This window comes from Filicampus tigris, chromosome 11 (genome assembly GCF_054856515.1).
Source record: "Filicampus tigris isolate MCC_2025a chromosome 11, RoL_Ftig_1.0, whole genome shotgun sequence".
NCBI lineage: Eukaryota > Metazoa > Chordata > Actinopteri > Syngnathiformes > Syngnathidae > Filicampus > Filicampus tigris.
Window position 1 is genome coordinate 10,503,160 of NC_141227.1, and position 14,639 is coordinate 10,517,798.

The 14,639-nt window shown below is 39.9% G+C and overlaps 1 protein-coding gene across 2 annotated transcripts in view; it reads left to right on the forward strand.

Moving 5' to 3' along the window:
• Nucleotides 1-14,639, forward strand: part of slx4ip (SLX4 interacting protein) — a 37,319-nt gene that overhangs the window by 17,141 nt on the left and 5,539 nt on the right. For both annotated transcript variants that reach the window (XM_086044474.1, XM_086044473.1), the window contains exons 5-6: nt 6,183-6,260; nt 7,239-7,327. In XM_086044474.1, the coding sequence (XP_085900600.1) occupies nt 6,183-6,260; nt 7,239-7,327 (167 nt within the window). The remainder of the gene's footprint in view (nt 1-6,182; nt 6,261-7,238; nt 7,328-14,639) is intronic.

Sequence of the window (14,639 nt, forward strand, 5' to 3'; positions counted from 1 at the left end):
CGACATGGTTCGACAAAGAAATGTTGGCTGGCTTTTTGAAGAGTACCCGATGTTTTACAACACGTTTGGATAGGTTTAAGGACAGTAATAGCAAAAGAGAGGTGGTGAAGCAGATTGTCGCTGTCTTGTGAAAAACACTTATGTCCATTTTTTTCATCTTTTAAATTTTCACGTGAATGGAATGTTATAGACATCCCATTAACGTGAACATTTTTAAAAATGACAAAATTGGACGTGTTTTTTCGTAGGACAGCGATGAGATGGTGAAAGAGAAATATGAAGATGAGAGCAGCCCTGCACAACCTATAAGTTATAAAGTTTTTTTGTTCAACATTCGCTCATTGTCACAAAGCATCGCTAGTAGTCGCTAATGACAGAGGCGACCACCTGCTTTTCGTCAGAAAAGTTGGCGATTCCAACATTCGCTACCCTTGCAAGCCTTCACTGCACAGTCAGATACGGCCTAAAGCCTAAATTAATATGAATTACATTTTTGTCCTCAGCCATAGGAAAAATGTTTCTGATTTGCTTAGTTCTAATCCTACTCAAGTGTTTGTTCAAATGTGTTATTCACATATTTACAGCACATGGTTGCGTGCTTGCAAGTGATCATCTCTTCTCCTATCCCTTGGCATTGCTACTATGACTATACTTTGCCAAGTTTCAGAACTTTTGCTTTGAACATTGGCACTAAGTAATCACTTTATAAACCCAGTTATGCATTTGCATGGCAATTAGAATGTGTGTCAACCAGATTTTACTCAACAGCCACGTCATGTTAGCATTAGATTAAAAAGGGAAACTCATATGGCCAGCACACAGGCCATTAAAGCCAAGCATTATACCTACGCCAGTTTCTGTCTAGCACCCACATTGCTGTTACCATCATCTCAGCGGTCATGGGTGTGTCGGTCTTGAAATAATGTTTAGCCAGACTCATTGGTGGTGCAATTGTATCTTGCAGCACTTCAAAATATTTATGCCATTGACTCCTCCCAAATTTGCCAACCGTCTCTGGCACAAGAGAAGGACAAACAAATACTGCTATTTGAAGGGTGCTTTATGTAGATCACAAGATATGCCCATATAGGTGTGTCGAAAATAAACACTTACATGATACTTGGCTCAAAGCAAAGGACAAACAGGTAACTAAAAAGGACCTTTAAAAATGCCACACCTCGACCTAAGATTATACCTTATGACAGCCGCAGCATAAATCGCAGTTGCAACAGGATCTGGCAGGAATGAGGGTGGTGACTAAGGGTATGCTGTGACTGCGCTAAAATGTATCACGATATGACTGAAACAAATGAAGTCTAATGCCGCTCTTTGATTTTGCCCAAGTTCCAGTGACTCTGTATGTCCCTTTCATTTTATTGCCCTCATCAGTCTGTTTGCCTTTTGGTTTGTTGACTTTTCTTTACTCTCATTGTTTTTCAAGGAAGTGGTGAAAGCTGGAGGGATGTGCTCTTGTTTGTTTGTATGTGTACCTCAAGTACAGCTTCTTAAACCTTGGCACCAGTGGACTTTCTCTATTTGTCCTGTGATATACTACACCATGTCAGGAGTCTCTCCAGACAAGTGGTGACAACATTATCGACCACATTACTTAAAGCATGGCGTGATGACTTGCTTACAGTTTGATTAAACCAGCATAATGTTGTTGTGTACAGGATTTCAAAAGAATTAAGCAACCCAAGCGCTTCTTGAATCAAGAAATGAAACAGTCTCTGCTCTGCATTTTTGTGTTCTTCACCACTGTGGGCTACAGTTGCCACAGAATGGGACCTCACATTGTCAAGTGGAGGCACCAGGAAAATGTTTGTGGGAGAGAAACATGAATGTAAGCTTAGCATGAGAGAACCTGGGCAGAGGGCCAAGAGCAACTTTGTGATGTGCAGAGCGTTATGAAGTTGGAGGAACAGCTGATATCTCGCGCCACGCTGTTTCACTGGTTCCCAACTCTGTGTCCAGACATCCCCGTCAAACTTGTCCTGGGAATTGGCAAATTCAACCCACCAGGGATTGCGATGAGAATAGTTGTAGAACCCAACATAAAACTAATGGATTAAATTAAAGCTTCTAAAAACATCGGAAGCCATGAATGTGCAAGGGAACTTGAGCTGGAATGGTCGCTGTTGCCTTTATGGGCAGGGAAGACTACACAGAAATATAAATCTGCATTCCAACTGAATTGACATACAGAATGGTTAATAGGCGTCTGCTGATTTGATTTGCTATCTTAAATTACACAAGACCCCCACCCCCAAAAAGCAAACAAAATGTTTTAGTTGTTTAATCTTTCTCATGATCCTCCAACTCCAAAACCATCATCAAACATAATTTGCTGCGCCACTGACAATGCATCATCAAAGAGAGCGAGCTATTTCAGTACTTTATACTGGTCAAGACTCACGCGGGGACCACAATTATAAATTTGTCAAAAAGTATGCAATCGAACAAATGTGGACGTAAGAGCTTTGCGCCTGACGGTGACCATGTGCATCTTGAACTGGGGTCAGACAAACACTTATTTTAGGCCTTAATGTTTTACATATTTCTGAGTGGTCATGTTTATCTTATCAACCCCTTTCCTTCATTTGTTTAACTTGCTAAGGATCAAACTTTAATGGCTTAAATGAACAGACCTAAATGAGCAAAAACTGAGGATGGCTGCATAGAGGTCAAAGAATACCCTTAGGGAAAATACCATTGACAGTTGTATTCATGTGGACATTTAATGTATGCCGCATATACTACATACAAGATATTGATTATTATTAATATTATTATTGTTATTTATTATGATTTATTTAACCACTGCTGTGAAAAATTAGTATAAAATTGAAAAATGAATAAATTCCCTTATTTTGATTGAGAAAGGATAAAGCACAGCTCAGTCATCTTACTGAAATATTTTCTTCTCCAAATCACACAGATTGCTTGACAATTTATCATTGAAATTCAGTTTCCCATCCATTTTCAGTTCAAGTGCTATTTCCCTTGTCATCACTTCACACGATCACACATACCGTATGACTTAAAATTATTTTTATTTATGTCTTCAAAGATGTTTTGGGGGATTTCGTCTTAATTGAGCAAAGTACTATTCTGTCTCTGGGGGCTAATACAGTATAGTATGTTCATGACTCTTGACTGAGCTGTCAAAATTGAGTTTGGCTCTCGGCGTACGTTGTACCTAAAACTTTGAAGGGATCAGAAACATTCCAGTAATAAGTAACTTGATAAGCGTTCTAGACTGTCACACGGGGAAAAAAAAACATAATGACGGCAATTACCGGTATTCTTTTCTGTCTGATGGTGAACTGAGTTTTTAAAAACAAATTTGTTGTTTGCTTATCCTTTTGAATTAGGAATTGTCATAACAATAATGAAAGTGATTAGTGTCGCAGTTACTATACAGTAAGTAGAGGTAGTTAACTCTTAAAGTAGTGAAGCTTTTCAGTTGTGCACTGTCATTCATGATTCAACTCTAAAAGCATTTGAGTGAAAATGTGTAGGGTTGTCTTTTTAAAGTGAGGTTTGGGTAGGAAACAATGTATAGGATTGAGCTATGAGGAAAACTGTGAAATACAAATGTCATTTTTTTATTTTTCCATGGTATTGTTAAACAGCTACCCCGAGTCATGCTACATACTTATGACTAAAAATAAAGCATAAACCTGTCATTTATCACTAGGCGGTGGACTTAACTATACACCTGTGGCAGTTTTGTGGCTTGCTATCTGTGTAATTGCACACCATTGTCTAAAGAATCACAAGAAAACTTTTTTTTTCTTCTTTGAAGATGATAATTAGAGGTTTTGGTCTGCAGTTCAGATCAGATAAAGAAACAAGGAAATAGTCAAACATGCATCTTCACGCCCTTCTGTCTGGCCTGGCTGCTGTGTGTTAAAAAAATTTACGTTAAACACCACAAGGGCCATTTTTGAACTATGGATTTTCTTTTTTCTTTCTTTTTTTTTTTACTAACGGTGAAGGCTTGTTTCTATTGAATTATATACTTGAGGGGAAAGAAGCCTTCTTTGGGAGACTAAGTCTTTGACCACAAGATCCAAAAATGATTGAGCTTTATAGGGGAAGTCAACTCAAAAATGTTCTTTAGAATTTCTGTATCTGTTCTATGTGGCACCACTACTCAAAAGACGGTATTCTGATGTATCATGTGTAATATTTGTGGAATATAAATTAAGCAGAAAAGCCCACCCATTTTTATCCATGTCAGGTGCCGGCCATTTTGCCACTTGCTATTGGCTGAAAATGACATCACATTTGCTCAAGGCTAAGGTAATGACTAATTACGGGGTCAGCTTGCGAATGCCACATGACCAAACTCGGAAAACAGATGCATCGTGATTGGCTGTGACTACCCCTTTAAGGCTGAATGTTTTCAAAAAACACATACCGGTACTGCACCGGAATTTTAGTTCATTTTAGTCGGCGCAGTGGTCGACTGGTTAGCATGTCCGCCTCACAGTTCAGAGGTCGTGGGTTCGATTCCTGCCCCAGCCTTCCTGTGTGGAGTTTGAATGTTCTCCCGGTGCCTGCGTGGGTTTTCTCCCGGTACTCCGGTTTCCTTCCACATTCCAAAAACATGCATGGTAGGTTAATTGATCACTCTAAATGGCCCCTAGGTGTGAATGTTTGTTTGTCTCTGCGTGCCCTGTGATTGCCTGGCAACCAATTCAGGGTGTCCCCCGCCTCCTGACCGATAACAGCTGGGATAAGCTCCAGCACACCCACGAGTCTTGTGAGGATAACCGGTTAGGATAATGAATGGATGGAGAGTTAAAGTTATACTACATACTACAGTATAGTCTTTATGTATTCAAATTTTCCACCACAGTCGTCCCCTGCATAATCGCGGTTTGACACGGGGGATTTTTATATTTAGATTCTTCTTCAAATATGTTTTCATTTTTTTGTCCCCATTTCCACCCATTTTTCATGGAAAATGTACATTTAATGTTTATCAGCATTTTTAAACATTTTGGGGGGGTTTAAATCAATTGTATTTATTTTTCCTCCAATGCATTTCAATGGGTGTCAAACGCCGATTTTTACTATTCGCATTGGATATTTTCTATTTGCGGGCAGGCCCAGTCTCTATCCCCCCTGAACAGTGGTGGCCGACTGTGCTATTATAAATATACAAACAGAAACAGGGACAAGGAAGTTAAACTCACTTAACTTACTCAAGTACATTGGCTTTTCCATGAGATGAGTTGGCTCACTTGGCTATTCAGAACTGTTGACTAGTTTACAAAGAAGGGCTGTATTAGCGTGTTAGCTGGACCCTTGCTTGTAGTCAACAAATTCCTACCAGATTAGGCAACAGGCCACTGTGTCTACCCAGCGCATCTTGCATACCATGAGGAACATTCCATGAAAAATAGAGCTGATGCCCTGGAAAGGGATTCTAAGATCACACCTAATTATTAGAGAATGGTCTGGGCAGTGGGTTGGTATTGATGGGCTGTAATTATCCTGGGAAAATACCATCTTTAAATAATCACGGAAGTAGGGTGGTGGAGCTCAATACATGCATTGATTTTGGACCATTTTTATCTTTTCTAATGCACTTTTGCCTGACCAATAATTCACACACTAATGGTAGGAGTTTTATGTCTATCAAATTGAGTAAAATGTTACATTTGCATCACTGGACAAAATCTATGGAAGCACACCTGCTGGACATCCAACCTAGAAACAAAGTTCTCAAGTGGATGTGATAGCATATTAAGCTATGGTTAACAAATACAGTTAAAACTATTTAAATGTCATTTGAAGTGATTAAGATTTTTAGTTAAGTGTTGGGCCATTTTGGGACCTGAGCAGCATCACTGTGTGTTGTTTCTGCAAGTCTCTCAAAGGGGGAAATGATTTATTAAGCCATCCCTTAGTCTGTGTTTTGTTGAGGAGTTCTGATCCGAAACCAGTTCTGGATGCTGAGTTTCATCGAATGAAGCATTCATCCATTCATTCACGTTCTCTACCTACTGGTTATCGTATTCAGTCTGTCAGTCAAGCAGTTCTGTCCAGTCAACCGCAGATAATGTGCTGTATCTTAAGTGCCTCAAGTTTTCCATACTTACTCCTTCTGTTCTATGAAATCCCCTGAGTTATGTTTAAATTGATCCTTGCCTTTTTTTTTCTTGTAGGGAAAAATTTCAACCTAGTTGCCAATTTTCTGAAACGCCACATCAACCTTCGATGTATTGTCAAGCAGCACCATGGTGGTATGTGAACTATGTTTTCAAATCCATTTCCACTGAATCAGAAATTTCAATGACTCATGTTCAGCCAAATTTCCCACAGAAAGACCAAAGTCATTTGGACTCTACATGTTGATGTTTCTCCCCCTCACTTATTTTTATGTCCTGTCTCTACCTGCTCTGGGTGTTGTTGGGAACCAGCAGACATTAAGTGGTTCCCGTGAGAGGCCACTGTGAGTTGGCGAGTGAGAGAAATTGCCTATGAGTGCAGTTGAAATGTAGCTCCGTGGCCCATGTAGTTTCTGTGACCCTTAGTCACCTTTTCATGGGACCGACACAGTTCTCTTCCTGTCAGTAAAGTTAAAACCTGATCCCTCAGGGAGGGGACGTTAAGACAGTACTGACCTGCTGCAGAATGAGATGATGGCTTTCTCAGCAGGTCTGTTCCACATCAAATTAGTCAGTCTTCTGGGGTCATAGGTTGCCTAATTGGGCCTACAAGGATCTACAAGTTGATTATTTTCAGGCCATTTAAAATTTTACTGGGCCATCATTTCAGTCTGTTCAGCCAATTATGCTGACTACATGTAAAAAGACAGGTAATGTTGTGGTAGATATTTTACATAAAAAAAATAATTTTGCCAACTTTTAAACTTGATAGGACTTGTATAAAACAACCAGAATTTGGATTATTATTTTCAAATAGCTTCGTCTTAAACGAACGAAGTATATCACAATGGGTTATTTTGAAATCTAAGCAATAAATCTAATGCCCTTTTGGCAATACGATTTTGTTTTAAATAATGAAAAGTAACACTTCCGAAAGCTTATATTTCATGCTCATAAAACTTTGCTGCTATAAACTTAGACTGTCATTTTCTATTTATTCTCAGGGAAAGTAACTGCTATTGCTTTGTCCCTACCACCACAATGATTCATGATTGAAGCTGAGACCACAGTATTTACTATTGTGATCTGTGTTACAACTTTGCTTGCCTGCAGAATTGCGTGTGTTTCCTGAGCGCTACGTTGTGTGTGTAAGCCGTCCAGAAGATGCCGCAATGCACTATACAAAACCAAGCTCAACCGCAGTGAGTGTTGTTTATACTATATTTCCTCTTCCAGGCGCCTGGCAGAAGATTCTGAGAAAAAAACGCTAGTTGCCAAGCATTGCTCCCACTTTATATACAGTATATGGTGGTCTTGACTGGGGGCGAGGTTGACAGAATTGGAGTTAGACTGTTTAAAAAAACGTTCTCCTGCCAATCACTTGTGCCTGGATGAAAAAAGTAATAATGATAATGCTTTTTTATTTTTTGTGTTTTAAAATCAAAAACCTACATTACTGGGTAGAGAAAAGTAAGGCTGCAACTAATTAAAATCAGTTCTGCCAAGGAAAGACACCAGGAGGTACACAAGGAATTTGCACCCTGCTTGGAAAGTGGTGGCAGGAAACAGCAACGCTAAGGCTTCTTCATAATCTTCAAAATGCTAGAACATGTACATAAAAAAGGGGAAATTTAACTGACTTTATTTTTTTCATTATGTATATATATATATATATATATATATATATATATATATATATATATATATATATATCTCAACAGCAACCAAGTTCCGTATTTTGATGCATGGTATCTCTCAAACATATTGTCCAAGTCAAGAAGAAGAAAATACAAACAAAACAAAAACACCCATTATGGTAGCGGAAATAACTCTAAATTAGTCTGGGTAGAAATCATGGCCTGATGACCTCGGTTACACAGCCTGATAAAACAGACACTGCAATCAAATGATTCCTGTATCACGAGACATCTGCACCTGTTGACATGTATTTTGCCCCATTCCTTATGAACAAACATTTAAAGGGCATTTTCAGCATTATCCTGTTCGGCTCAAGAGCACCAATAACCTGCAGATGAAACCGAGCATGGCAGCACATTTTGCTCCAGGATGATTGGTGGTCTTTAGATTTGTACAGATTCAAGCGACAACATAATTGGGCCTCCTCTATGTTTTCAAAGCACAGTATTTTATTTGTACAAACCGGGCAGGCGAAACTGTTGGTAAGGTAACCTAGGTATTGTTTTTTGTAAGAAAGACAGTCTCACATTGGACACTGAGATAACTTAGGGACTGGAATTTGCCTAAATGATTTTTGGACATGCCACAAAACATGTGGGAGTATGTCATTTTGACAGATCAGACTAAGCTTTTTGGCAAGTCACATCAGCTCTGTGTTTACAGGTAAAAAACAAATGAAGCATATGAAGAAAGGAACTTGTATTTGTATTACTTTTGTCACTTTCAAGTTATTTCAGTGACCATTGTGAGTAACAACAATTCATCCTACATGGCTACATATGTACTGTAAGTAAGTCAATATACACAGTAATAGCTAACTGTCCGTTCACTCCTTGAAATGTCACAATGCATAGCAGGATACATGGTATTTATAAAAGTCATGCTTTCTTGAAATATATACAATACATTTGGTTAATAACGAAGAATTTGACACATTCAATTGGCTGAAGAGAGATATGCGGTTTGGTTACGGTATTTTCCTGTCAAAGTGTATGTCATGTTGGACTCTTGCCAATATTACAAGCCCACTTTTTTCTTGTCCATTCATATTACGGACAACAGTCCTTTGGCCAGTGCTCATTTGATCCCAAACTCCCTAGTGTATTCTGAGAATTGCTGGTGTAGCTTCTCACCTTGGCACTCACATCAAGCATGGACATCTCTCCCAATGCATTCCATGAGCAACATCCTGCTGCTTTCCATGAGCTTTTTTTCTGTTATTTCCCTTTGAAATGTCTCTGCACTCTCCACAGTTTGGCCTTCAATCAAAGCGGTGATTGTAATATTTTTAGTGGAGCACAGTCATCAGTGAAAAGTTCAGTACAACTGATTTCTCCAGTTCAAGGAGGCCTTGCCGTCGATGGCGTTTCCCACCCCAGGATGTGGTTCTTGGGCTCATAAGGCCCTGATACACCAAACGGAGGTCGGAGGTCATGAAGCGTCGTGGCGTCTTTAAGCGCCGTCTGATTGGTGTAGTGGCCACCGTCGTAGTGTCGTAACCCGTCTGTAAGCGTCTTGGGGGGCGTTTACGTATGTTGAATCGGCGTCGCCAGTCGTGATATTTGGTCACTCTGATTGGCTGTTAGCTAGCAAATCAGCGCTTGGAGCACCAACGGGACGTGACAAATGCGGATAAACAGTGAGCACGCCTTCGCTGCCTTAATCTTCTTACAAGTACAAGAGCGAGGGTTGACAATGTAAGTATTTCACAATACCGTGTCAAGAACGTGAGGGTTTACTTCGCGTGGGAGTTCATCGTGAGTGAAGAATAGAGCCGAATGCATTGTTTACGTTGTTATAATCCGCTCCCGGCCAACAGCTTTCCGGTTGGATTTTTCTAACAATGAGAAATAGTGACTACCGCCGCCGATGTTATGGAAGGGTATTACATCTTAGGCATGCGCAAAAGGCAATTTAATGGTCAGCGTCGCTGTCTGTCGTTGCAATGTATTCCTCCAGCGTGACGTGCCGACAGCCGGCCGGACGCCACAGGGGGTAAGCGTCTGTCACTGTTGGTGAATGTCGTTTTGGTGTATCAGGGTTACACAGTACATACAGTGGGCTGGGAGATTAAGAGTTCTGTGGTGGACCTCGCACTTGGTTGACAAAAACAATTACACTGTTTGTTTACATCACAGCCTGTTTTTATTTGTCTTTTCCATGTTCAAGTTAAATATTTAATGAAAACAATTCAGGAACATTTAGAGTTGATGTTGCTGTTTAAAATGAATATAGACTTTGGTGGTCTATATCTGAGTCAAACAAGACACGTTATCTTTTATGTCTTACACTGTGAAGAATTCCTGCCGTAAAGAAAGAGTCATCTGCAGGCAGCTGGGGTTGCCCAAAATATTCAGTAAAAATAAAATATTTCACCGTTGACAAAATTCACAGATTTTTATTGTCAGTGAAAAGTACAGATATGGACTGTTAACGAAAGCAGTGATCTACTGTTATGTGCCGTTGCTATGATTATTCCGTAACAGTATGGCAGTTTGCTGTCACTATAATTTATGGTTTTGGCCTGTTAATGAAACGCACCATTTCTAAAAGTCAATTTTGCAATATCCAACAGTTAATTGATGCAGTTTAATAATGCATCAGTGAGCCGAATCTAGAAACTGCAACAAAATGTGCTTTCTGAATAAAGCTGGGTGTTAAGCCACTCATGTTTCAGCATGGCATTACATTGTTAGAATAAAAAAAATAAACACACCTAAATCCTTTTTCCTTTTTTTTGGTTTCTTTTTTTTTTTTTTTTTACAGAGTTTTCAAAAATGCTGCAGCTTGGCCTTTTGCATGCACAAAGTGTATTAGAAGAATGTGATAAAAGTCATCATAACATACACTATATTGCCAGAGGTATTCACTTGCCTGCCTTGACTTGCATATCGCCTGCGTTGGGTAAAATCCTCATACCCCCAAAATCATCACTTTTCAGGAGACCACCCCCGAAACGACATGTTTGTTCAACTGTTAACATTGCATCGACAAAAAACAGCAGCCATTTTCAACACTTTAGATTGGTCAATAATTTGTAAAAATTATTATGAAATTATTTAAAAAAAAAACACGCACACATATGGACTGACCAGTAGAAGAAAAAAAAAGAAATGGACCAAATCGTGACATAGGAGGTTCTGGCCCAACTCAGCGAATTTAAGTGACCTGACGTGATCTGATTCGTAATCCATGTGGTTTAATGAGACGTCGGTCTACCCTCCCTTTGCAGCTAATGTATAACAGCGTCATCTCTTCTCGGAATGCATACCACAAGGTTTAGGAGTGTGTTTATTGGAATTTTTTGACCATGTGAGAGGTCACACACTGATAGACAAGAAGGCCTGGCTCTCAATCTCCTCTCTATATCATCCCAAAGGTGTTTTATCAGATTCAGGACTTTAAAGCCTGTGAAATGCATCCATACCAAACTCTTTGCGTGTCTTTATGGACCTTACTTTATATAACTTTATGCATCCCATGAGGGGCAAGTCGTAGTTTCCCGGTGTGCCTTCATACTTGCAATTAGAACAGGAATAGGACTGGAATTTTGGAATTGGACCTTCAGTTTCAGTGAAAGGAACTTCAGCATACCAAATAAATTTTGGACAATTCTATGGTTGCACCTTTGTGGGAACAGTTTGTGGATGGCCCATTTCTTGTTCCAACACAAGTGTGCACCATTGCACAAGTGTGCACCATTGCACTATTGCACAAAGCAAGGTCCAGAAAGACACGGATGAGGGAGTTTGCTGTTGACAAACGTGACTAGCCTGCACAGAATCCTGACCTCAACCCATTAGAACACCTTTGGGAAGACCTCACAAATGTACTTCTGGAACAATGGTCAAAAGAATCCCAGAAACCCTGTGTAAAGCATTCCCAGAAGAGTTGAAGCGGTTATAGCCGCAAAGGTTGGACTGATATATTGAACTGTGGATTAAGAATGGAATGTCGTCAAATCCATACACAAGTCAAGGCAAGTAAGCAAATACTTTTGGCAATATACTGTAAGTGTATTTTTGTCACAGCATTCATTGCGATTGAAATATTGAAAAAAAATACTGCATGCGCATAAAACAACAGTCAACAACAGCCTTGGTAATCCTGTGTTCAATTTGTCTTCAGTGTTTTTAGTCTGACTTCTGACTTTGTTGAATTTGCACTGAAAGTTCATGAGCCGCCTCAACAAAGTGGCAACACATGTTACAGATAGATTATTATTATTTTTTTTAATGGCAACATTGCAGATTTTCTTGGACCGATAAATTTTGTCCAATAGCATGTGACTGAAAAGATAAACAAAACCCAGGTTTTACTGAAAGAATCTCGCCTTTGGATGAATTCAAGTGTGCACGCCGCCTCAGCTGAGATTGAAGTTGTAAAATGTGAAAAACATGTAGATGTGTGGAACTTAAAATGAGCTCCTTTTGTTTTCTGATTATTCATCATGAAGTAAGGTTTGTTAACTATAGCTGCTAAATTGCGTTAATTAGCTCCTGAATCCATTTCTAATCATGTGCACATATTCAGTACACTGATACAAAAAAAATCAAAAACATCACTTTATAACTTTTTCCCATGTTCTGAGTGAAATAAAACTGCTACTCAGCAAATAATTAGCAGGATGTCGAATGACGGAGGAAAGAGCCGATCCTGTGTGTGCGATTTGTGCTGGTGCAGTTTAGATTAAATTTAACCACAATGCAACAAATCTTATGGAATTCACAGTTTGGGTTGACTGATTAATAGTTAAGTGCTGTATTTTAGGAATACGTCAAGATTGAAAAAAAAAAACAACAACAGATGGAGCGTAATTACATTATTTATAGTAGATTAATCTTTTAAAGAGAAAGTCAACGCAAACATATTTTTTTCAAGAATATGTTCTATGCAAGCCCACGAGTTGAAACAGGGAATTCTGATGGATATTGCGTTTGTGGAGTAAGTGTTAATCCACTCGTTTTTAGCCGTCTGTGGGGGCGGCCATTTTGTCGTCTGTCGACTGAAAATGACATCACAACTGCTCACAACGACCAATCACAGCTCAGATTCAGACAAGAGGACAGCCGTGATTGATCGTTGTGAGCAGTTGTGATGTCATTTTCAGTCGACAGAAGACAAAATGGCCGCCCCCAGAGATGGCTAAAACCGAGTGCATTTTGCTGCTTAACTTATATTCCGCAAACGCAAAATTAATCAGAATGCCGTGTTTCAACTAGTGGGCTTGCTGGGAACATATTCTTGAAAAAAATATCTTTGTGTTGAAATAACAATTTGCCATCAATTTTCTATGATTCTTTACTGTGGATGTCGTAAACTGGCCAACATTTAAGTCAAAGTTTATTTTAGCCCGAAACAACACAAAAATGTGCCGAATCAAGCCCAGATCACTCCCAGGGAAAGGCACCGTCACACAAAAAAGTGTACTTAGCTGTTCTAATCCTTTTACGCAGCCTCACTTAGCAGTAGCATTGTTGGACTGTCAGCCTGAGCTTAGTTGAAAGCTGACGAAGTTGACAAGCAATTTTGATGTTGGAACGGTGTTGACTTTGATTTTGCGAGGTTCAGACTTTGATAAGTAATTCAGCAGTTAAGAGTGCCATGCCTGATAGTGTTAAGTCAAAGCCAACCCATCTTTGAGGGAAGTCCGTTTTGTTGGAACCATCCGAAAGCAGTACAGAAGTGCAGCTACTTGGACACACGAGGCACAGCCTTTGCAAAAAGAGTTTCCCTTGACCTTTCTACACTCAAATCCTGTTTAAAGAGTTGCTCCTATGGTGAGTCAGCACCAGCAGTGGGTAGGGCAGCATGGGAAGGAAGAGCAAGTGTTTAGGATTGTGGCCGTTGTTTTCTAGTCTGGCGCAGAGTGGGCAGCGGAGGTGAGTGGCGTGCTGGGCTGCAGAAGTTTGGATCAAAGGCAGAGCAGATGTGTTTCCAGCCCCCTCCTCCCCCGACTCCCACTCCACCACTTCTTCTGCGCTCTGGATGGGCCTTTGTGTTTACTCATCACCTCAGCACGCCTCAGTTGTTCCCGTCTCACAACAGCCCGCGCTGCAACTTTCCCAAGGGACCCGAGCGTGCGATCTTCTCCACCTGGGCCAAGTGCAGGGCCAACACGACACGTGGTTCTGTCCCGTTTCGTGTCATGCGGCTTGCTGCCTTGATTGTTTTGCACAACATGAGCGCATACTGGCGGGCTTACGTTAATCCTTACGATATGGGTGGATCCACAAACCTCAATGTTACAGGGATAAGAACTGTCTTCAGTGTTCACCAAGTCCATGCCCATGCATGTTTGTTGATTTTGTGCATGGAGATGTGGTGCACAAAGACAAACGGGGCATTCTTCTTCACTTGAGTGAGCGATGGAGTCAGTGGATTCGCTTCTCTGCAGGAGATATTTTCTACTCCAGCAGTGAAAGTATTTTTTTTTTTAAATATATCTGTAATTATCATTACTCTTGGTGCCAGTTTAAGCCTTTTGTCTACTTGCCATGATAATTCTGCTCTCAGGCATTCGAATGAAAAGCCATGATTTATTTTTCCAAACTCCAGTTGAGTGAGGATTAAAACATTTCAATATGTAGTTTGAATCATTGCGTGTGTGTTTGACAAGATCCTGTTTTTCATCCTGTCAGCTTTATATCATCTTCATCGAATAGCTTTCCTTTTCTTTGCGTTAAATTAACAAGCCTCAGGGGCCTTAAAGAGCAAGCACTAAAAGCAATAGAACTGACATTTCTGATTAGAAATGTTATGGGATTGTAGAAACACATTATTATTATTATTATTATTATTATTGTTATTATTATT